The 23,118-nt window shown below is 45.7% G+C and overlaps 1 protein-coding gene and 1 pseudogene across 3 annotated transcripts in view; one reads left to right on the top strand and one right to left on the bottom strand.

Annotated features, from left to right (window-relative positions):
- LOC109865701 (probable helicase with zinc finger domain) overlaps window positions 1–23,118 on the bottom strand; it is a 59,574-nt gene that overhangs the window by 5,515 nt on the left and 30,941 nt on the right. For all 3 annotated transcript variants that reach the window (XM_020454082.2, XM_020454085.2, XM_020454084.2), the window contains exons 21-30: window positions 22,496–22,724; window positions 18,231–18,504; window positions 12,983–13,034; window positions 11,826–12,013; window positions 9,598–9,820; window positions 9,385–9,467; window positions 8,145–8,646; window positions 3,300–3,519; window positions 2,538–3,147; window positions 83–380 (exon numbers count right to left, since the gene is read on the bottom strand). In XM_020454082.2, the coding sequence (XP_020309671.2) occupies window positions 83–380; window positions 2,538–3,147; window positions 3,300–3,519; window positions 8,145–8,646; window positions 9,385–9,467; window positions 9,598–9,820; window positions 11,826–12,013; window positions 12,983–13,034; window positions 18,231–18,504; window positions 22,496–22,724 (2,679 nt within the window). The remainder of the gene's footprint in view (window positions 1–82; window positions 381–2,537; window positions 3,148–3,299; window positions 3,520–8,144; window positions 8,647–9,384; window positions 9,468–9,597; window positions 9,821–11,825; window positions 12,014–12,982; window positions 13,035–18,230; window positions 18,505–22,495; window positions 22,725–23,118) is intronic.
- LOC116355486 (uncharacterized) lies at window positions 5,236–6,328 on the top strand (annotated as a pseudogene).

Genomic DNA, 23,118 nt, shown 5'->3' with positions numbered 1-23,118 from the left:
ACAGTCAATAGAATGCTGAATAATTAGCACAACACTTTGATAACGGTTTCAAAAAGTCATTTGTGGTGCTTCTGATGCTTACCTAGGAGATCCCGGTGTTGGTGTTGAACGAGTGTGCTGGCTCCGTTGCATGGAATGTTCTGGAACGGGCCGGGACCACCCCCGTTGCCGGGCCACAGCTCGGGCGGGGGGTAGCCGTAGGGGGCGTGGGGGTGTTGGTGAGTGTGTTGGTGGGGGTGAGGGTGCTCCTGGGGGTCTGCCGGGCAGGGCTGTGGCTGCTGCTGGGCCATGATGGCGGCGTTGGCGGGGGATCCCTCATCTGGGTAGCTGGAGGAGATCCGCCGCTGGTAGAGGGGCCGCCCGGGACCCCTGGGTTCATACTGAAAGAGGGAGAGAAAATAACAGAGACAGGTGTGATACAGAAAGGAGGCAAGGTGGGATAGAAAAGAAAGAAAAAACGAAGACGATATAGGTCAATCAAAATCACCCAGGGTACATTGAGAGATCATCCCTATTCCTTTCCTCACAGTGCCAAGGTCATTGCTGTAGGAATCACAACACCCTCCTCGGCGCTCCTCTTATTTGTCAACTAGTAACAGCAGGAGTGAATCCATTCCACAACGTTCTCATTTCACTTACACAACACATTCACTCTTCAGCCAGAGTAACCATTACAGTTCCCGTAAACTGGGAACATGCAGGTAATCATCATAAAAATCCTGGAAAATTCATAGAAATACCAATAAGACGGGATGAGAGCCACGTGAGGGGACAGGCTGAGCCTTCCGAAGAGCAGTCGAGAAAACACCCGTTTCCAAAATTGGACAGTGGTATGAAAACAGAACAGCCCTCGGACCAGAACACCATCCAGAGGTGTTGATGACTGTGGTGAGATGAGCCTTTGGGGAGTGACAGTGTTAGATCCAAAACCTTGTGAGAGACCCTTTTTTCTCCAGAAATGTTAGTTGCATTGGGGGGGTGCGGGTTTAGAATGACAGTAAAATATGGGCTTCTTGAGTGGCGCAGCGGTCTAAGGCACTGCATCTCAGTGTTGCGGCATCAATACAGCCTGGGGTTCGGGCCGTGACCGGGAGTCCTATAGGGCAGCACACAATTGGCCCAGCGTCGTCCAGGTTAGGAGAGGGTTTTTCCGATGGGGCTTTACTTGGCTCATCTCGCTCTAGTGACTCCTTGTGGTGGGCCAGTTGAACGGTGATTCCTCCGACACATTGGTGCGGCTAGCTTCCGGGTTAAGCGTGTGGGTGCTAAGTGTGGCTTGGCGGGTCATGTTTCTCGTGATCAGGCAGGATTGACTGCCACAGCGGCACGAAATACCTAAAAAAAAACTTAAGAACGGTGTTGCACCTGGACAAATTATCGAAAGTAGGGGAGGATTTGGCTGGCAAGGATGTCCTTGTCCCGTCGCTCTCTTGTGACTTCTGTGGCGGGCCGGGCGCATGCACACTGACACGGTGTACGGTGTTTCCTCTGACACATTGGTGCGGCTGGCTTCCGGGATAAGTGGGCAATGTGTCAAGAAGCAGTGTGGCTTGGTTGGGTTGTTTTGGAGGACGCACGGCTCCCGAGTCTGTACGGGAGTTGCAAACACTGGAAAGTCCTAACACTTCACCTGAATACACAGTGAGCGAATATCCCTTTCAGCCCGGATATTGGCATCTAAAAAGAGCAGTCTTCCAATAACGTTAATTTCCTGTTAAAATCTAATAAAGGAAAATGCCACGAGGTCGACTAGGCTGCCATGTTATCGAACAGGCTAGACAATAACACAAAAGTAAGATGGAGAGGGCTGCTTATTCACTCTGTGGTCTGACCCAGCTGGGTAGGACCAAAGGTCTGGGTCGTGTTCATTAGGGCATGCAACGGAAAACGTTTTAAAACATTATGCACTGGGAAACGAAGCTGCATTTTGGACAAACCCATGTAGCCCCTGTCCATTTTCTTCCGTTTGGTGCCTGATAAACAACCCTGCACACACACTGGAGCTCTCCAGGACCAAGGTCGCCCAAACCCTGGACCACACTTTCACCCACAGGAATCCTTTATGCTATGCCCTAGCATCTCCTGTCCTCAATCACCTGGAATTAACTTTCTACTCCGACAAAGTCAGCAACGTCGAGGGAACGGTAGGGAAATTATTTTCCCAGCGTTAGGGCCCCACGGAGAGCTTCTGAGCAATATGCTGCGCTTTAGCTGATACATTTCTCTCAGTAATTTTTAGGTCAAACAGACAATTACAGAAAGTGAGAAAGGCATAGCTTCCATTTCCTGTGATGTTGTCATGGTGAGAAAAAAAAAAATTTTCTCAAACATTTCTGTATTAAAATCTTGAAATACATTTGCATGTACCCGTCCGTGTTAAAACATAGCTTTGGAAATGAGGTGAAAAGACTGTAGCACAAAACTGTGACAGACAGGGCATACTAGTATAATAGTCACAGCAACGCTATTCTTCACACACACACACACACACACACACACACACACACACACACACACGGGTGGAGCATAGTCCTTACCTCTTCTACATTGTGAAGGGCGGTGGCACCTGTTGTTCTGGGGGAGAGGGGGTGGTAGTGCTCCTGGCCTGGGCCTTGACCCTGCTGCTGCTGCTGTTGGTGGTGGTGCTGCTGCTGCTGGTGGTGCTGGTGGTGGAGCTGCATGAGGTGGACCTGCTCCTGTCTACTGGGGTGGGCCATGACGGGCAGCCCGTAGGGGAATCCCTGGCCCTGGGCCAGCATGTGGTTCTGAGCAACGCCAGCTCCGCCGTGAGGCCACTGGGCCTCCTGGAGGAGGTACTTGACCTGCGGGGGCGGGGTAGTAGAGTGGCCCAGCTGGTGGGGGTAGGCATTGGGGTTGTAGAGCTGGTTCCCCGGGTGCTGCTGGAGACCCGGGTTATTGAGGAGGTCCAGCTCGTGGCTGGTAGGGTCTCGGCCAGGATAGGGGCCAGGGGGGAAGGGGCCGGTGTGGTTGGAGGTTGCAGACGAGGGGGAGGAGGGGTCTCCTGGGGAGCGGGACTGGACCTGGCGGTACTGGAGCAGGCGGGACTGTGGAGGGGGCTGCATCTCTGCCAGGTCCCTGGGATCGGGCTGATCCTGAGGGGGCATCTCTCGCAGGAGGCCTGGGAACCTACAGAGAAGAGAAGACCGATACATACACTTAATATCCCAAGGGAGTCAAATCAGTAGAAAGAGAGGGTGTAAGAGGTCGAGAGGAGAAACCGCCAGAGATATAGTGCGAAAAAGAGAGCGAAATGGAGAGAGAAAGAGGACAAAGGTTACCTGGTAAAAGGCGGTCCGCCAGCCTCGTCCTCCATCCCGGCGCTCATCCTCCAGTTGGCCCGTGCCAGCAGCTGAGGGGGGAAGCGGGCTAGGCCGGGCTGGGCCAGATGGGCCAGCTGCTGGGGCAGAGGGAAGGCTACACCGCCCTGGAGGAAGGGCCCGGGCTCACCCCACTGGCCCAGCCGCGCCTGCTGGCTCAGGGCCTCCAGAGCTAGGGGGTCTGTTGTAGGGAAAGGGAAAGAGGGAGAAGAGAGCAAGATTGTTAGATTATAATGAGTTGGTACATTTTGTTGTTGCAAAAAGCATCATACTGTGACACTTGCTGTATTTTGAAAGTTCTATATTTTGAAAGAGTAATTGCTGACATGCAAAATATTTTGAGACTGTATCAACAGTGGACTAATGAAACAAATCCCAAAAGATAGTTTGAGTGCCATTTGCCTAGGTAGTAGAAGCATTGGAAGACTTGGAGTTATCACCAGATTGCTAAAAGCTAGGCCTGTCCGAGTGTCTTTAGATATGAAAACATCAAAGTTGTGGTGACAGGAGGTTGTTTCTGGACACGGTCAAAGTCTCAGATTAAAAACAAGGCATAGCCTACGGTCGCTACCTCACAGCCCAACCAAGGTGTGTGAAACAAAGAGAAAACAGGAACTACAAAATATGTTCAGACTGAGAATAATTTCAATACATGTCTGCGCAGTTAAACCCAGATGAATGCTGTAGTGTCACGATGTGTTGGGTTTTATGAACAAAACAGGAACACCCTTTACTGAACTTCCCCTTTCAGAGAATGGTTGAATACATAGTCTCAGGTCGACAGTGTAGCATTATTTCAATACGTTTATTGTTGTGTTTAATTAGTGGATAAAGTTTTTTATTTAAACATTAAAAAAACAAACATTTTAAATGTTTTAATAATTGTGGTATCCAAATTGGTAGTTACAGTCTTGTCCATACGGGATGGGACTCGGGAGAGGCAAAGGTCGAGAGCCGTGCTTCCTCCGAAGCACGACCCAGCCAAGCCGCACTGCTTCTTGACACACTGCTTAAGCCGGAAGTCAGCCACACCAACATGTCAGAGGAAACACCGCATACCTGGCGACCATGGCAACGTGCATGCGCCCGGTCCGCAACAGGACTCTCTAGAGCCCGACAGGGACAAGGACATCCCAGCCAGCCAAACCCTCCCCTAACCAGGATCTCTATTGGCACAGCTAGCATTGCGATTCAGTGCGTTAGACCACTGCACCACTCGGGAGGCCTCAATTAGTGGATAATTTGTAAGTTCTTTTCAGAAAGCCATTTCAAATAAAGAATTTGTCAAACACCATTTTCTCTGGATTAACCGTGACGTGAACCCTTCAAAGTTCAAAAACGTTGTTTCCCTATAGCGAATTACGTGACCTTTGCACAACTGTGTGAAATTGATACCAGCCTCAACTTTAAACCAAAAGTGAGGGCCAACACTGATGACTGGATCTCCCACAACAACAGGAGGAACTCACTGAAGTGTCCAGAACCATCAGTTATGCAAATGTGACCTCAGACTGTTGCATAACAAAGATAGACCACACACCCACTACTACTACCACCACCACCGAGATTCTGAAGAAAAGGAAGTTAAAACGAGGTGACCAATAATAACCTTATCTGTGCCCCAGAGCCTCTCGGGCAAAACCATTCAAAAAACAGACTAGGAAGAGATTGCAGAGATCCAGCAAAAGCTATACATGTATACAGTGAATAGATCAAGAGGAGATGCACACAGCTACAACACAGCAGTGAAATAACTCCAGGCCATTCCACTGGACAAGTCATCTCACCAACATCTCGTCCCATTGGAAAAGGGAGCTTCCTTCTTTGCACGCAGGCCTTTATTTGTCACTGAACGACAAGAAATGTTCTGGACAAGACATTTATTTCCTTAAACTACAAAGTGACCATCACCTCTTTCTATTGAACCAGTGTCTACTTTACAAGAAAGATGAGCCTGCTCTGTGTTCAGTTTGGACTATTTGCAGCTTGGATGGTTGGTTCCTGGGGTTGGTTGAGTAACAACTGTATCATCTATGAGAAGACTATTGGGAGTTCATGGACCCTAACTGCACATATGGCAACCTCAGTGCCAAGTGTTGGGATGCATGCGACCTCAACATCATTCCGCCAAACTACCATGCCCTCTGTCTTGAGATAAGAGAAGGTTCTGTCCTGCAGTCTGGCGCTCCGCCTCGATAACCTCAAGAGCCTTTACAAATAGGGCTGTCTTCCCACGATTCTTCCTGAGACCTTCCGAGGGTGTCCAGGGTGAAGAAACTATGTACTGCAGTAAGTGCTACAATTCATTACTTCTATCCAACACCTTGACGAACCTGGAGGAACTGTCTATCAATAACTAAAGGCTTTCGGTGATGGCACCAGACACATTCGGGGGGGGGGGGGGGGGGGTCTGAAGAAACTCAGTCAACACCTGTACACAGGAGCTCTCCGATTTGTTTTGTAGGATTGTCAATATGTCACAGTCATTGACGAGCCTGGACTTGACATCAGACGGGATAGTAATTTTGAGACACCAGAACTGCTTTGAAACAAAAAGGAGCTGTTCTTGAGCTTCCTTATTGCTTTCTATCGTCTTCAAGAGGCGTTTTTTTTTTAAACATTCCCTAATGCACGTCATTTAGAAGGAGCATTCAAATGCTTTGAAAACATCTCATCTCTGTATTTACCCGCTATTGATGAGGCACAGAAACAGCTTCTGCAGCCTGGTATTAACAGATTAGGTTATTTTCCCTTTGGCGAGAACAGCATTTCCTTCCAGTCAGTTTGTGAGACGGTTTTCAAACTCACAAATCACACAACTTGAATTTGATCACTGTAAATTCAGGAACTACACCACATTTGCAGTCAGAAACTGCTTTGGTATAAAGACGATCATTCTTGTTGGATTTGGATTTCATGCCTGCATAAACTTGAGCTTGATACATTATTTGAAGAATGTCACCAAGATGAGTTTCCCTTTTTGACAGAGCTGAGCTTGGGTATTCTTTGTGATACTCAAAAAGACACCCATCTGGCTGAACATCTCAGCAGTTCTGTTTCACACATTTGAAGAGGCTGGATTTAGCAATCAATAAAATCACCACTATTGTCGACTTTACATTTAATGGACGTGGTCAATTGAGGTTCCTAGTGGTATCAAGATCTCACAGATTACCAAGCACATTTTCTATGGCCTGCGAAGCTTGGAGACCCTAACACTGGAAGATAACCCAGTTGTACACGTCGAAGCTCATGCTTTAATCCACCTTACTTCCCTAAAAAGAATATAGATTTAGGAAACCAGTGAGCCAGAGCAGTGTAAATCTGACGTACATTTTTGGAATCTTCCCTCAGGGTTTGAAGTACATGACAATATTCTCAGTGGGGTACAACCTGACCATTATCATTGGCAGCGACAGCACCCCAAAACCAGGCTTGTCCCTCCAACTCCGTACTTCCAAGACGGCTGTCAGCCTCACGGGCAAGACAGAGTGCCTCCTGTGTGGGTCTCACTTCGCAGCAAAGTACTTTCCCTCCCTGCAGGAGTTTGACTTCCAGTCGAAGCATTATGCCAAGTTAATGGACATGACTGACCTGAACAGGATTGTGCAGTTGAGGTATCTAAAGCTGGAAGAACTGGACATTTAGCTGCAACCAGGGCTGGCCATCATGTTTCACAAGGTGACCAGGCCGGAGAGCCTGAACCTTATCGACTGTGGAATCCTAAGTCTAGACAAGTATCTGAGCGGAGACCTGCACTCCCTCAGGCAGCTGGCAGTGCGAATCGATGAGTACACCGTGATGGAGAGCTTCCCAGAACCCCTGACCAGCCTGAGGTACATGCTATTCGCAGACCCTCACCTGTACTACAGCTGTGAATGCTTGGCTAATCACCTGGGCCCAGAAACAAAAACAAGTCCAGGTCATCTTGTTTCAGGCCAGAGAAGTAGAGCTGACAGATACTTGGAGGCCAACTGTACACTGGACCTGGGATTTTTCCTGTTCCTCTGCACCTATCTGGGCCCGCTCCTCTTCATGCTGGTGGTCCTACTCCATCAGCTGGCTCTCTTCCACATTGCCCGAGGCTGGCTGGAGGAAGCATTGCGGAAGGCCAACCCCAGGTACTGCTATGATGCCTTTGTGTCGTATAGCAGAAAAGACAAGTGTTGGGTGGTGGAACAACTGCTGCCCAACCTGGAACAGAGGGGGCCTCCCTTCCTACGTCTCTGTCTGCACAGCAGGGACTTCCAGCTAGGGAAGGACATCGTGAACGACATCACAGCGAGCCTCTATGGCAGCCGCCACACCCTGTGTGGGGTGAGTCGTCACTTCCTGCGCAGTAACTCATGCTTGCTGGAGCTGAGACTGGCCACTCTCCATCTGCTGGTGGAGCACAGGGACTTCCTCATCCTGGTATTCCTGGAGAACATCCCACATAGGCAGCTGTCTGCCCACCACCGTCTGGCTAGAATGGTCAAGACCAGAACCTACCTGGACTGGCCCCGGGACACGGCCCTGTAGCCTACCTTCTGGGACCATCTGTGGACCAAACTGGCCCCTCCTGAACCACAGCCCAGACTAACGCAACATTTATACCTGTATACCTACCTACCACAAGAGTATTCAATATTTACGGATGTGAAAAAGCACAATTTTCTTTAGCTTCTTTTTATTTTCAACATTTACAGATCGTTTGCTATTTTGTTGTTATTATTGTTCCCTTGCTTGCTTTGAATAAGCCTCCCGGGTTAGAGGGGACAAAAATAAGTATCACTCGTAGAATTTGAACTCTATGGTAGAACTCACCCATTCCATCTCCCAGGCCTCCTTCCTGGTTCTCCTCCCCGAAGCTGTTAACTCGGCTGGGCTGCGACAGGGCTGGGTGGTGCGCCCCTTGGTGGCCCATCTGGGACCTCATGGAATTCCCCATGTCCTCCGGCCCCTCCTCTTCAGTCTCTGGCACAACCCTGTGGGAGGCCATGACCCCACCAAAGAAGGAGGGATTGTGCCTGCCGCTGTCGTAGGCTGGTGATAGCTGGGCCGAGTGATGCTGGTTAGACTGGCCCATGGCCGGGCCCCCACCTGGGTGCTGGGACGGCACCCTAAAGGGGAGCCTGGACACTCCGGGGTACTGTGGGGGGAAGGCCCGGCCCACGGGATGGGGGGCAAAGGCCGGGTTGGGGGGCGCCAGGTGGTAGTTGAGGGGTCTTTGGCTTGAGTTGTCCTTGCGGTGGAGCATGGCGTTGGGGAAGCCCAGTCCATCTGTCTGAGAGTCCAGACTCCGACCACCGCCCGGATCACACTCTCCCTGGAGCAGTTGAACACAGTGTGAGCTGGGCTACAATCACATTGCTCATTTAGCCATACAGCAATTCTACATAATGAATTAAACTATATTAAACTTAGATACGTATTAATTTATCCATGTATCAATTCTAAATAGTTAATTAACTACGAATGGGTTAGCTGACAACGTCACGAAAACGATGCTTCACTCGGGCAGAAGTCTGTGTATTGTTGTGATTCTGGATGGCCAGATGGATAGAAACGATGACAAGAAAATGCAATTTGGGGAATCGCAGGTGGCTCATTTCAGCTAGTTTTATCCTGTTCTTGATACCCTGTGTTGTTTTGTGTTTTGACTGATGTCATGTTAATGCTAACATGGCTAAAATTCGCTAGCTCGCTAACCAACAATTGTAACGATGTATTAGAGAGAAAACAAGTGCTGATTATGCAAATGTATTTATGTTTTCAATAAAAATTGGAGACTAAATATAGTTTACATACCGTCAACAATCAAGCCAACCCAGTCTTTTGCCACAGTTGTATACAGACAGGTCGTTTTTATTCCTTAACAACCAACCTCTCTATATCAATACTTAAATATGTGTGAGCAAAGAAACTCTTTTTTGAAATCATGTATTATTTGAATTGTTGCTAAATAGAGACTTTAATGGAGCCCATTGAAAGTCCTTTTTCTCATTGTGATAAAGCACCAACTAAGCCCACAGGGTGACTACAGAGCGAGTCAACAACAACGTACCGGTTTGTCCTTCATCTCCGAGGTCTTCCTCTCTAGTGTCTGTAGCCGGCTCTGCTCAGACTTTGCACTCCCGTCCATTTTACCTGAGGGGGTTAAAAAAATGCAGACACTTTTTCAGCTTCTGTACTGTGTGTGAGTTACTGTGCTAAGACACCGACTTCACACTTTCTACCAATTTCCACATTGAAGTACTACAACTTATTTGCTACACACCGTTTCTGGTGGAATCAGCCTGAAGCTCCTTGTCGGGACTAGTCTGCTGGCCCATTCCCAAGGGGGAAGGGTGTGCGACTCCGCTGTAGGGGATGGGCGAGCCCCGGTTCTGGACCTGCAGGAGGTTCAGGTTGTAGGCCATGGCCGCCTGGTGGTTCATGATGCGTGGGTCCATGGCAAAGCGGTTCTGGTAGCCGGGCCATGGCAACTGGATGGGGACAGACTGGACACCACATCAATATGAGTCAATATAAATCAACGCACACGCATCAATACACATCAAATACACCTAATACGCCTAGTCAGAGCAGATAGGGTTGACAGGAATCAGGTCAGCTAATTCCAGTGGTGTTCTATCGAAGTTCATTCTACAAATGTTGATTACAGTGCATTGTCCCTGTTACATAAATTATAAAAATATCGCTAGAACCAAATAAGTGCAAGTCCAGGTAACTGATCATTCCTAAAGAGTGATGTTGGGACCTAGGCCAATTAAAGAAATGATACCTTTTTCTCATGGACATCCCAGTAAAATGCATTGTCTTTCACAACTGACAATTTGCAGGAGATACTGTGTTGAAAAGTGAATGCAGCTTGCCTTGATGCATCGCGCTGAACTACCATGCTAGATATTTAAGCAATAAGGCCCGATAAGGTGTGGTATTTGGCCAATATACCAAGGCTGTTCTTATGCGCAACGTGGTGTGCCTGGACACAGCCCTTAGCCGTTGTATATTGGCCATATACCAAACTCCCAAGGTGCCTTATTGCTATTAGAAAAACTGGTTACCAACGTAATTAGACCAGTAAAAATAAATGTTTTGTTGTACCCGTGGTATACGATCTTTGATATAAATAAATCAGCAGTCAGGGCTCGAAACACCCAGTTTATAATTTCAAATATTATATGGTCTGGACTAGTGCCCCCCCCCCGATGTTCTGACAGTCTATGTGAAAAGCACAGTGGCTGATGCAGGTCGGAGGAAACAGACAGTGTTAAAATATTAATCTGGTTCTGAGATGGAGAGCAATAGGATATTGGATTGGACTCTGCTACCTGCCAGGCCAGCTGGTGAGTGAAACATATCCATTTATTGCAGTGGATGCAAACTGACTGACAACAATGAGCAGAAATACAGAATAAAATTAACATTTTGAAAAGGGCAATTTTGAACAAAGCACATCCATCCATCATTTCCACAAAAGGTTAAAAAAAAAGAGAAAAAAAAGAGGCATTGGTATGTGAAGGAATGAAGACTCTCCGATTGTTTGCATGGTCCATAGAATAAACTAATTCAAAAAGCATCTTCAAAAAAATTATTACAAAAAAAGAAAATCTGCAAAAAAAAAAAACTCAAACATAAAGAAAAATGATGAAAATAATATTTTTGGTTTCACAAAAAGACTCAAAATTAGTGCGGTGAAGAACATAAAAAAGGATGGCATCTATCTAACAAGAACATAATTTTTAAAACAGCCTTCCCCTCCGTGTGTCGACACAGCAATTTGCCGTGCCAAATCATCCTCCTGATTAAAAACGCTCATTCTATCAGCCCTGTGCCATTATGGTTTAATGGGGAAATAAACAGCCTAGATTGGGTTAGATGGAGAGTTGACTTTCTTTCCATTACTGAGCGAGGAATAACGAGTGTGAAATCTCACCCTGCGGGCCGAGCTGAAAATGTTCAGACTAACAGAAGTCATTATTCTCAATTAACGTGTTGTTCTCGGTCTTGTTTTCAGAGGAGGATGAGGAGGGATGTAGACATAGGGCCCAAACACAAAGGGAACATGTCGAAATCAAGCTTATGGGGATTTTGGCACTCTATTAGCGTTCATTACGAGCTGCTGAGTTTTCGTTAACAACTCGACATAACACCAAAGCCCAACAGACAAGTCTGAATTAAATGTAGTATTGCATAATGGGTCCGTGTTTTTTCTTTGACTAATTAATCATGTTACAACCAAAAAAGTAGTTTCCTTGACTCAAATAAAGTGCATTTAGACCAAGAACGAACACCAACTGAAAGATCTGTGTAAGTCAGTTTGTGTGTGCGAGTATGCATACGCATAAGAGTGTATGCTCTGCACACACAGCTAACCCGTTCCTCAACACAACTCAAAGCAACACACTCACAAAAATTCATTCATTCAAACCAAAACCCACACATTGAGTCTTTCCTCAACAATAAACTATAAACTACTATTCCCAGTAGCAGTATACTTACAGGCAGTGGCATGGACATGACCATGTTGGCCCCGTAGACGGCGGGCACGTAGAGTATGCTGGCGCCCGTGTGGGGGTCTATCCTCTGCACAGGACTGGGGGACTTGCCCATGCCACCAGGGGTGCCCCCCAGGGGTGGCGTGAACGCCCGGATGGGGTTGCCCATCAACACCGCGGGGTTGGGTTGAACTGGAGAGAGTTGGGGGAGGAAGAAGAAGAGGAAAAGAAAAGTTCATATCTGCTAATGATTTGCTAATCCTGAAAGATTTGATTATCTAGACCTAATCATTGTTTTGGTCTCTTATTTGTGCCTATGCGGACCAAGCTAATTTCCCCATGAGATAATGTTATTGTATTTTGAAACAATTGGTACTTCTTTGGCTATAAGATGTCTTAAAATACATTTGAAACACAACGTTTTCACAACAACAATTGCACCATGTTGGTCTTCAAGTGTAGACAACTCCTGCGATGATCTAGCAAGAAAGATACGTTTGTTTATGTATAATTCCTTGTCCCCAAGTCATGGATAAAGAACAGTTAACCTGACTTCATGTCTTCCCAGACTACACCCTATAATGGGCGTCATGCAGTGTTCATATAGGAGCTGCCACATGAGCCTTGGGCCTAAAGCTCTGCAATTGATGGGGGGGGGGGGGGGCCTCACTGTTCTCCTCTTCGCTCTAGCTCTCCATCTAAAGTGATGGCACAATATACCTCCTTTCTATCCATCTCTCCCCTACCCCCCTCGTGCTTTCTCCATTACGGGGCGACTAGATTCACGGTGACAGCGCTCCTACACGGTAGGGTGCACTATGCTCTGTGCTACACCTCTCTAACCCGGAATCTTCACAACCCAGTGAAACATGAACCATTGAGAAGTGAATCCAATCAATGGAAAATGAATAAATACGGTGTCCTTCCTGTATTATGACTAAAGATATAAGTATTTCTTTGGAGAAGAGGTTAAACACATTTTGAGTATGTTTGTGGAGAGATGGCAGTTTAAAGACTTGGACAGTGCTTCACCCTCAAACGACATACAGCTAGAGTGTAGTGTTCTTGACTTTCTGTGAGTGGTTTGTATGGACTCCAGAAAGAGATACAAATAGACAAGTCAACACTTAGATGGAAAGAAGAGAAAAGATGGACACTCACCAAATCCTTCAGGTGGGAAGTGCTCCGTGTGGTTCGCATGTTGACCTTTCCCCTGGAAGAGAAGAGAGATGGAGGCATCCTTAGAAAGGGCTGGAGCGAGAGAAGTCCATAGAAAAAGAGGGGGGGGGGGGGGTGGAGGGAGGGAGTAAGTGGAGGAGAGCGAGGCTCCCTATGTGACAAGGCGGGCAGGCAGGCAGCGGTAACCGTAAGGTCCGCGGTGGCCCACATATGTCACATTGGTCACAATGGCTACATGGTTAACGCTTGTACAACGCTTTAAATAGCCAATGCTGTTGAATCTAAATGGCAACAACATTCTTGGAGGATAAAGCATCCTGCTGCAGCTCTGGAAGAATATAAAGCCACTGTGTGGATTCATGAGGGCGGCAGCTATAGTATTCTAGGGCCAGGAGTTTTACCGAACGTGACCCGACTTGGGAAAAGCGCTGATAGAAAGAATAAGCAATGGGTCAAAAACGTCTCAAACATCCTGTTCTTAGCCAAAATAGGCTTTCATGTGGTCAAGTCATGTGGGTAGAAATACTACCGGCCCCAAGACATCAAAACGTCATAGGTTTCCTATTTTCAGACTCCTCGTTTCTTTTAAATCATTTGACCAATTCTTTGCTCATAGAAAAAAAAATGTCCATCCTATACTCGTGCCTCATTTCATAATCTATTCAGCTGGGAACTGGGTGTTCCATAGCTGTTAGATGCATACAGAAGCGCTCTCCTTACGTCGTTACAGTGTTAAAAAAGGACAGTATGCATTACGCATCTTTTTCAACTGTTTATAGGCTAATGAGGACTGACACTAACTGGAGTGAGCAAGCAAACACACACCATAGCCAATTTAGCAGACACTTTTATCCAAAGCAACTTACACACTCGCACAAGCACGCACCAACACATCTCAATTCTCTCTCTCCATCTACTCTTTTCTCTCGCTCTCCATACAAAAGAGAGGCAATTCCGTGCCACCAGGTTCCATTTTAATGCACACAACATTGGGCCGTATTCCATTTGATTCCATTTTTCAGACAACAACGTCTGACATTGATTGATTGTTGTGTGACCAACACGGACGTTCTCCATCCAATTGACTTTAGGTGGATTGTAACCTGTTGTATTATTGATGCACGGAGGAACGTACGCAGTAATCTACTTCAGCGTGTCTTAGCGTAGCCGAGCTGAGGCACACAGTCCCCCCTAGGTGGTGGTGTTAAACTGAGAACACTTGACGTGGTTTCCCTTCGGGGATGCGCCTCGTGATCGGTTAGATGGCTGGTTTGGTTCCTCCTGTTTCTGTTTAGACAATCGGGACGTGCTTCTTGTGGTTGTGTTTAAACTATTAAAAAAAAGTGTGAAGTGAAAACAGGGAACTGTGGTTAAAACGAAGGGGCACAAACTGTAGTCAGGGACTGGGGTTCATTCGAATTTCAAGCCAGTCGAGTCAGCAGATGATCTGAAATTAGGAGAGACTAATGATGCATAGCCTGGACCGATGACTGAGACCCCTAGTGAATGTAGTAACTACTAGCCTAGGAGGCTAGAGAGTTGGCATTACAAGGAATAAGGGCCAAGTTATTTGTTAGCAGTTCAGTGACAAACAGAGTGCACACTAGCAATAAAAACTACCTTGGAAAAACCATCGTAACATATGGAGGGAAAATTAGATTGAAGTTAAAAAGCAGTCGCCACCAAGTCAATATTGCACCTAATATCATAGGTTGTCTTGGCATAATGCGTCTCATCTTGCCACATACAGCATATTCATAGCTGTTTAAATAAAATATTCATGTGTTATTTTCAGGGGTGAGATATTGTAGTTGATCTGTACTAGATTTAGCCGGACCATATATGAATAAAGAAATACGAGCGATGTAATGTGACTAGCAAAAAAAAAATGGAAGTCAATAGTAAACCCTATCTTTTTAGATGACTGTAGGAGCATGAGGTGACTGTATCAAAGCTTCTCAATGTCACTCCTGCCAAGCCAACCTCTGTCACAGGTGCAATACAGTGGCTAATGATAGCTCCATTGCATCTGCCTGGCATAGATTCTTATAGGTCTATGCCAGGCCAGATGACCAGTGCCACATAGCTAGTGAGGGAGATCGAGACAGAGCTGGAGGAGGACACCTTCAAACCAGGGGACACCGGGTGATGGCAGCAGCATTTCCTGCTTGGCAGCCATATTGGGCCAGAGATATTGGGAGCTCGGAACGAGTCTACGCAAAAGGGAGAGCAATGTCAGATGCACACTTGATCAAGATGGGCTCACACGGCTATAAGTCTGCTCATTCAAGATGGAAAACAAACTTGCTCGGGCACTTTTCTGTTAAGGGAATTTTTTATCAATGATGACTAATTATGTATACATTTCAATCAGGACTGACTAATCAGAATACTATTATGTTACTGTATATGTACTAATCAGAATACTATTATGTTACTGTATATGTATGAATTTTCTTTTTAATTCTAGTACTGAATATAATGTGTGTAAATATAATCAAGAATTAGAACAATGACTGTCTGTTCCTTGGTAGAAATGAATTAACTATATCGCCAGACTGGCTAGAATGCTTATCTACACTGGCTGACCTTGGCTCTAGGCGAGGTGGGAAGGCTTGAGAACTAGAGCCTTTCTACCAGTGTCAAGAAGAGACGGAACATTTAGAAAACGCTGAAGTCATTTTCAGTTTATAACCTGTGGTAAAATGTGTAAGGAGCAGTACTCTCGTGAATAAAATCTGCTGTTTGACTTTAAGACTGGGCTCTGTCCATTTTTATAAAATAAGGGTCATACAAATCCTTATGAATTGACAGTGTTTCATTTTAATTGGGTATTAAAACAGAGGAATTTAATTCCTGTAACAGTTTCTCTGTGCTGCAGCAGCGCCTCTAGAATATGCTTTTATCAGTGGCCTTTTAACTTATTGGCATAAGATTTATTACAGCAGGTTATTTGAGTATGTGTATACAAGAGTGTGTGTATAGGTGTTGGTGCATGTCACACCTAGTAGGTAGTAGGGCTGGGCGATATGGCCAAAATACTGTATCACGGTAATATTCTCCTTTTTGACGGTATCTGACGTTGGTGAAAAATACAAGTTCTTGTGCTTAGCAACAAATTAATAAACTTTCTCCTTTCCGATTGATATATACTGTTAAGCCAAACCAACCAAAAATAATAGGACAAAACTGACAGTGAAGTAGTCTTATTTGTAGGACTTTTTATAAAGAGATTCAAAATCCTCTTTGGCAGACTCATACTCTGGTACTTCAAAGGTTTCCATTTGCAGTCATTTGTTCAATTCCAGCATTTACACATTTCTTAATTTCCTGCATTAATTTCCTCTATTTAGTACCACCCAAAAAAATCATTTATGGGAATAATTATTCTATTTGACTGTGTATTCTCAGCTTCAGGTGCAGTGGTAACTTTCCCCTCTAGGGGCAGTCGGACAATTTCTGGGGGTCTGTACTCCCAAAGTTGTTGACTGTTGTGCTTGCAAGTTAACTAGCCGTTCTCAGCTGTTAGCAGAAACTGGCGATAAAAACAGATGATTACCATAATTTTTTCAAGTCATTACTGAATAATTTAATGTTATAAATCAAACATGAAAATAGCTTTATAGAGGGTATGTAAAAATCCTACCCGGTCCATGAATGAATACTGGTATATTGTTTTTTAAAACATTTTACTGCCCAGAGTAAGAGCCTGTAACCAACTCACTTTGTATGTGTGTGTGTGAGAGAGCCAGTATGCTCTCTTTTCGGTGTTACCGTGTATGTACGCACAGAGAAGTGTGTGTGATGTGGATATCCACCTCACTCAGTGGGCGATACAGGGGCTTGGCAGCTGTGGTGATTTAGTTACCCTTTACGCCTGTAGCGAGGACATCAGATACAGTTAACATTTTCACAGGGGGAAAAAAAGAAAAAAGAAAAAGGCACTCATGCGAACTCAAGCGGTTATTCTCTCCTCGTCTTTTCAAAACCCACTTTCGAAAAACATGGTTTTGCGATAATAATTACAACTATCTAGAGGAGTTACTTGAGGAAACTACTCTTGAAGCAACCACAAAAAGTACAAAATGTTCCGAAATGTTTTCTAAAAAAGCCCGCGAGGGAACCAATTACGTTGTATTGAACTGAATTGAATTGAAAAGATGAATTCCTTGAGCTCTAAAACCACTGACTATGCGAGTTCTGAGTGTACTCTTGTACTACCACCAAGACAAAGATACTGATAGCCCTAGCCATGCATCCCTCTCATTAGGGCTCTGACGGTCAGGGAATTATGAATGAAGATTATTGGTTAGCAAAATGGCCACATTCACCCCCCCAAAAAATAAATAAAACGACATACATACATCTCTCAATCAAATTTATTTGTAGAGCATTTTTACAACAGCAGTTGTCACAAAATGCTTACACAGAAACAGAACCTAAAACCCCAGAGAGCAAGCAACGCAGATGTAGAGGCACGGTGGCTAGGAAAAACTCCCTAGGAAGGTAGGAATCAAGGAAGAAACCGAGAGAGGAACCAGGCTCTGAAGTGGCCAGTCCTATCCTATTTTTGTTGAGACTGACAGTTCCTCCTCCACTCTTGACTGCATGTGATGCTGCAGGAAAGGGGCGTTGCCTAGGCAAACGAAGACTTGTTTGCTACAACACCTTGATTGTTTCAGCAACGAGCAACGAAGTGTCACAACAAAAATGTGGCCATTTTTTATATTTTTTTACAGTTATGGTTATTTTATTTTCATGACTGTCTTCATCCATAACAGTCAGTTCCATGGTTATAAAGTAATTGTGCCAGCCCCATCTCTCATCATTGTTCGCTTAATATACACTGAGTGTAGAAAACACTAGGAGTACCCCCTTTTGCCCTCAGAAGAGCCTCAATTAGCTGGGGCATGGACTCTACAAGGTGTCCAATGCGTTCCACATGATGCTGGCCCATGCTGACGCCCATGCTGACTCCAATGCTTCCTACAGCTGTGTCAAGTTGGCTGGATGTCCTTTGGGTGGTGGACCACACGGGAAACTGTTGAGCGTGAAAAACCCAGCAGCGTTGCAGTTCTTGACACAAAAACCAGTACAATCAAGATGGACAGTACCTCCAACCTTAAGTAGCCTATTACACCACCACACCCAAGACCCGTAGCCCCAAGACCCGTAGCCCCAAGACCCACAGCTGCTCTGCCACCCCTCCCCCCAGGCTTAACCCACTTACCTTCGGAGGAGACTGCTGTTGCTGCTGGGGCCCGGGCTGCTTGCTGGCCGTGTGTCCCTGGGGGTGTGGGTGTTGGTGATGGTGATGGTGATGATGGGGGTGCTGGGCCGGCTGGGGCCGCAGGGCGCGGGGGATGAACTCGGGCGCCAGCGGGTTGAGCACGTAGGTCTTCTTGAGCTCAAGGGCCTCCAGCTGGGCCTTGATCTGCTCAAAGGTGATGCCGTGCAGGCTGGCGTTCTCGTGGCAGATGGAAATGAACTTCTCCCAGAACTTTCTGTTAGAGGGGAGGAGAGGGGGGTGATGTGAGTGGCATGGACATATATGGACGTGTTCTCATAATACACTTAATCTTGACTCACGAACACTTGGTTGCACACTTGCTGACACGCCGACTTAAGTTATTATTTCAAGAAATGCCTAGTGCACAATGCGCACACACACACACCTTCAGACTGAAGTCACGTAGATCACATCATTACGCTCTTTTTGTTTACAAAGCCCTGCTACACAAACGTCAGACTTACCTAACATCGCTGTTAAGATTTAAAATGACAAGTTACCAACCCCGTTCACAGGGTTGGTTAACTCTGGAGACTCCTAGGTAATTCAGCCTTTCATTTCCTTGCACCTTACATGTGGAACGATCTACAATATGCTTTAAAATGGGAGGAATTGGTGCCTCTAGGGCATTTCAGACATTCTTTTCACTGAAAAATGTCTGGTTTTTATGATGGTGTTTTGCTTTTTGTGTATCATTGGGGACAATAACGTGTAGTTTAATGTGTTTATTGTATTTTGATGTGTATTGGGGTGCTATACAGGGCTCACCTGGATTCCCCATCAAAAAGGTTAAATAAAAGTCAAATCTTGCACAGAATCTTCATGTGAATGGCTTCTACTTTCAGAATTCGATTATTAAACCACCCACTACAGTAGATGGCTCCTGTAGCATAAGTTAATAAATCACGGTTCACTGAAAAAAGGGCTATTGTAGGCAGCAACACCAAAGCAAATTAAGTTCTTTGTCAATTCAAAATAACATGTCTTTAGTGGGGTTGTCATGTTCATAACAGATCAGTTCTGTCGAGTAGACCGAGTACGAGTCTATGATTTGCATGTTTGTGTGTGTGTGTGTGTGTGTGTGTGTGTGTGTGTGTGTGTGTGTGTGTGTGTGTGTGTGTGTGTGTGTGTGTGTGTATACGAGTGTGTGTGTGCGCGAGCGTATGGAAACAACACAACTTGCATAATGTCCAGGTGAATAAAAATTACGGATATTATTCACATATTTGCACATTAACTGCAGAACCTGTGGCCAAGGGAACATAAGCTGTCACTTATTTTGACTGCATTGAGTGTAGATGTCGCGATGAAAAAGCATCACTATGATGGAAGCTTGCGAGATTCACTACTCCCCAACTTAAGGTCAGTTCCATTTCAACTCCATTTAAAGAGTAAATTGGAAAAACCTTATAGAATATTAAATGGTATTGAATTTACATTTCTATGAATCTCTAGCTTTACTCTGAAAGCAAATGCAAGGTTTTTGTGCTGGTATCAAATTGAGGGCACCCCACAATTATGGCTGGTGTGGTACAGTGCACGTCTCACAGGACACAGCGCTAGGACTCCAGTGGCAACGTGCATCTTCACTCCTTATTGTGGCTGGATGGGAGCTAGATGTGTGTCTGGGTTATATGATTGATCTGCAGTGACTTGCGAAGGCTATTTTTTGTTAAATAAGGCGTTAATAAGATGGTCGGAGTCTGTCCCTCCCATAGGCGAGGTCACCCCCACCCCATCGCTATCTCGTCTCATCAGATTACCCACATTTAAGGCATCGCTTCCATGACCCACATCCAGCCCACACGGGCGGCATGGACAGAGACAACACAATCTGTTAATTAGTCCAAATAGATGGAGAATTCAATCAATTGTACACAAGCCGTAAAACAAATTGAATTAGTAAGTTCAACGCCAATTTGTTTGTTTATTCGATGTGCATTCATCAAGAGAGCGACTGTATTCCACACGTCACTCACGAAAGACCATGTGAATCATGTGAGCAATAGTGGAAGCGTCTAAAAAGATAAGAGAGATCATGATTTGCTTGGTGACATCTTTCACTGTGGAGGGTTATATGTGTATTAGAGGTCGACCGATTAATCGGAAATCGGTAAAAAATGTTTTTACACCTTTATTTAACTAGGCAAGTCAGTTAAGAACACATTCTTATTTTCAATGACGGCCTATGAACAGTGGGTTAACTGCCTCGTTCAGGGGCAGAACGACAGATTTTCACCTTGTCATCTCGGGGGATACAATCTTGCAACCTTACAGTGAACTAGTCCAACGCAATAACGACCTGCCTCTCTCTCGTTGCACTCCACAAGGAGACTACCTGTTACACAAATGCAGTAAGCCAAGGTAAGTTGCTAGCTAGCATTAAACTTACCTTATAAAAAACAATCAATCATAATCACTAGTTAACTACACATGGTTGATGATATTACTAGATATTATCTAGCGTGTTCTGTGTTGCATATAATCTGACTGAGCATACAAGCATCTAAGTATCTGACTGAGCGGTGGTAGGCAGAAGCAGGCGCATAAACATTCATTCAAACAGCACTTTTGTGTGTTTTGCCAGCAGCTCTTCGTTGTGCGTCAAGCATTGCGCTGTTTATGACTTCAAACCTATCATCTCCCGAGATGAGGCTGGTGTTTCATTATCTACTTGAGGCTAAATTGATTTTATTGATGCATTATATTAAGCTAAAATAAGTGTTAATTCAGTATTGTTGTAATTGTCATTATTACAAATACATTTTTATTTAAAAAAAATCGGCCGATTAATCGGTATCGGCTTTTTTGGTCCTACAACTATCAGTATCGGTGTTGAAAAATCATAGTCGGTCGACCTCTAATGTGTATATCGAACTGCCATGGCCTCTCTCTGTAGTCGGGCTGCTTAACCTTTGTGGCTACCCGCTGGCTTATCTGACAGGCACAGCAGAGTGGTGGGTGTGTCCAGTGCCCTGTTCTTACCAACATGGAAGGGGGGCGGGGGGGTTCTGTGACATATCGAAAATGAGTCAACTCCCCAATCATCTCTCCCTTTCATGCTCCTCCTCTTTCCCACCCGCCATGTGTGTGAGTGTATGAGCGAGCGTGTATGCACATCAAGTGCGTCTGTACTGTGCCGCCTACTCTATGGGGCCATGACCAGCCCCACTGGGCTGTTCTTTTTAAAAGGTAACAGTTTGGCATTAAGACAGTCCATCTAAACAGAGCTTCTTCCTCGTTAGCGCCATTGATTTAACTGAGGGGGGGACATTTTCTAAACAACTGCCGCAGCCGGATGCCGCGATTGGCTGACACTCAACAGTTGCCATGGCAACGGGAGAGAGGGACTGCAGCTGGGGGTCGGTGAGCGCCGTGGGGGTGTTGTTTGTGTGTGTTTGCAATGGGGAATGGGGTAGCAGAATCTGTGCCCCAGCCCTGAAGATGCTTTGAATATGGGGAAAACTCAGACGTAAACAACACAGAACTATGCAAAGTGTCGATTTTGGCTTAATACCAGTCAGAGCAAAGATGAGAACTCTTATAGGTCACAAATAGCTGCACCAAATTCAATACAACCCCCTCCACCCATATTTCAGTTCCATTGGAGAACAACTAAGTAGTGCACCCTTGCCCCACCCCTCCAGAGCACATTGCTGATGTCAATGGCTTGGTCAGGGCCTGGCGTTATGATGTCATCCTAAGCTGACACTCTGCGGGCGTGCATTGGAGAGGGATTGGGAAGGGTGTGTGAATGAGTGTGTGGGGCAGAGGTAGAGCGAGCCAGCCTGGCAGGGACATATACCCCCACTGTGCTACTTCTTCCTCCTGCACAGCTGACACACCAACTGTGCCCCTTCCACCCACACACACACTGCAAAGCGTAACATTTACCGCGAGCCTTCAGAACATGTAATGGAACATGAAAACAGCAACATTTCTAGTGCAATACTTGGATGACTAGGACGTGACCAGGGAAAACTCCAGGCCCTGCTTGAGCACTATATAACCACACCCATCCTACCTCCATCCCTTGGAGTAATCACTGATCTAACCCAGATTGATAGGTGTAAGCAACAGTTCTACTGTATAGCTTCACCAATCCAGCCATGTCAGATCAGGCATTTCTTCAAGGAAGGATTCATTTAAGTATTCAAAAACAGGGCCCTAACTCATGACAACACTTCCTGGTTGTTTTTTTGTACCTGCAGCGGCCCACCGAGCAGAGCGCTATGGGGTCTCCCACCACGGCCACCAGGGACTGGGCGCGAGTGATGGCTGTGTTGAGCAGCTTGTAGTTGGACAGGAAGCCGTAGTCCAGGTCCTCTGTCGAGTCCTCCACCAGCTGCTCCTTGCGCTTGATGGCCGTCTGTTTGTGCTTGCAGGTGTGCCGCGTGCGCACTGTGCTCAGGAAGAGCACCCGGAACTGCTTACCTGGAGAGAGGGAGGGGGAGGGGGGAACATACAAGGCCAGTTTAGACCTTCGTTTTCAGCCAGCACTCTGAGGAGCTAGTGTGTCGTATGGCAAAGGTTTTAGAAATGAATTGCATTCATACAATGCTTTTTCATTAGGTCAATAATTGCCACTGGTCATATTCAGTGATCCTTCGAGGATATTAATCTCATAGAAACAATTACCAATTCATTACATAATAATAATTAGATGATCCAAGTACCTCGACCAGGCGCTGACATCATTCATGACCCAAAATACGATCCAATTACTGCAGAAATTATTCATGACAAAGCGTTGGAGTTTGGCAATACAAAAAAAAAAAAAAGCTATTCACACCTAAACTCCAGCTAGTGTGTGTGTGTGTACTGTACA

Source organism: Oncorhynchus kisutch, linkage group LG20, assembly GCF_002021735.2.
Source record: "Oncorhynchus kisutch isolate 150728-3 linkage group LG20, Okis_V2, whole genome shotgun sequence".
Taxonomy (NCBI): domain Eukaryota; kingdom Metazoa; phylum Chordata; class Actinopteri; order Salmoniformes; family Salmonidae; genus Oncorhynchus; species Oncorhynchus kisutch.
This window is presented reverse-complemented; position numbering and strand designations above follow the sequence as displayed.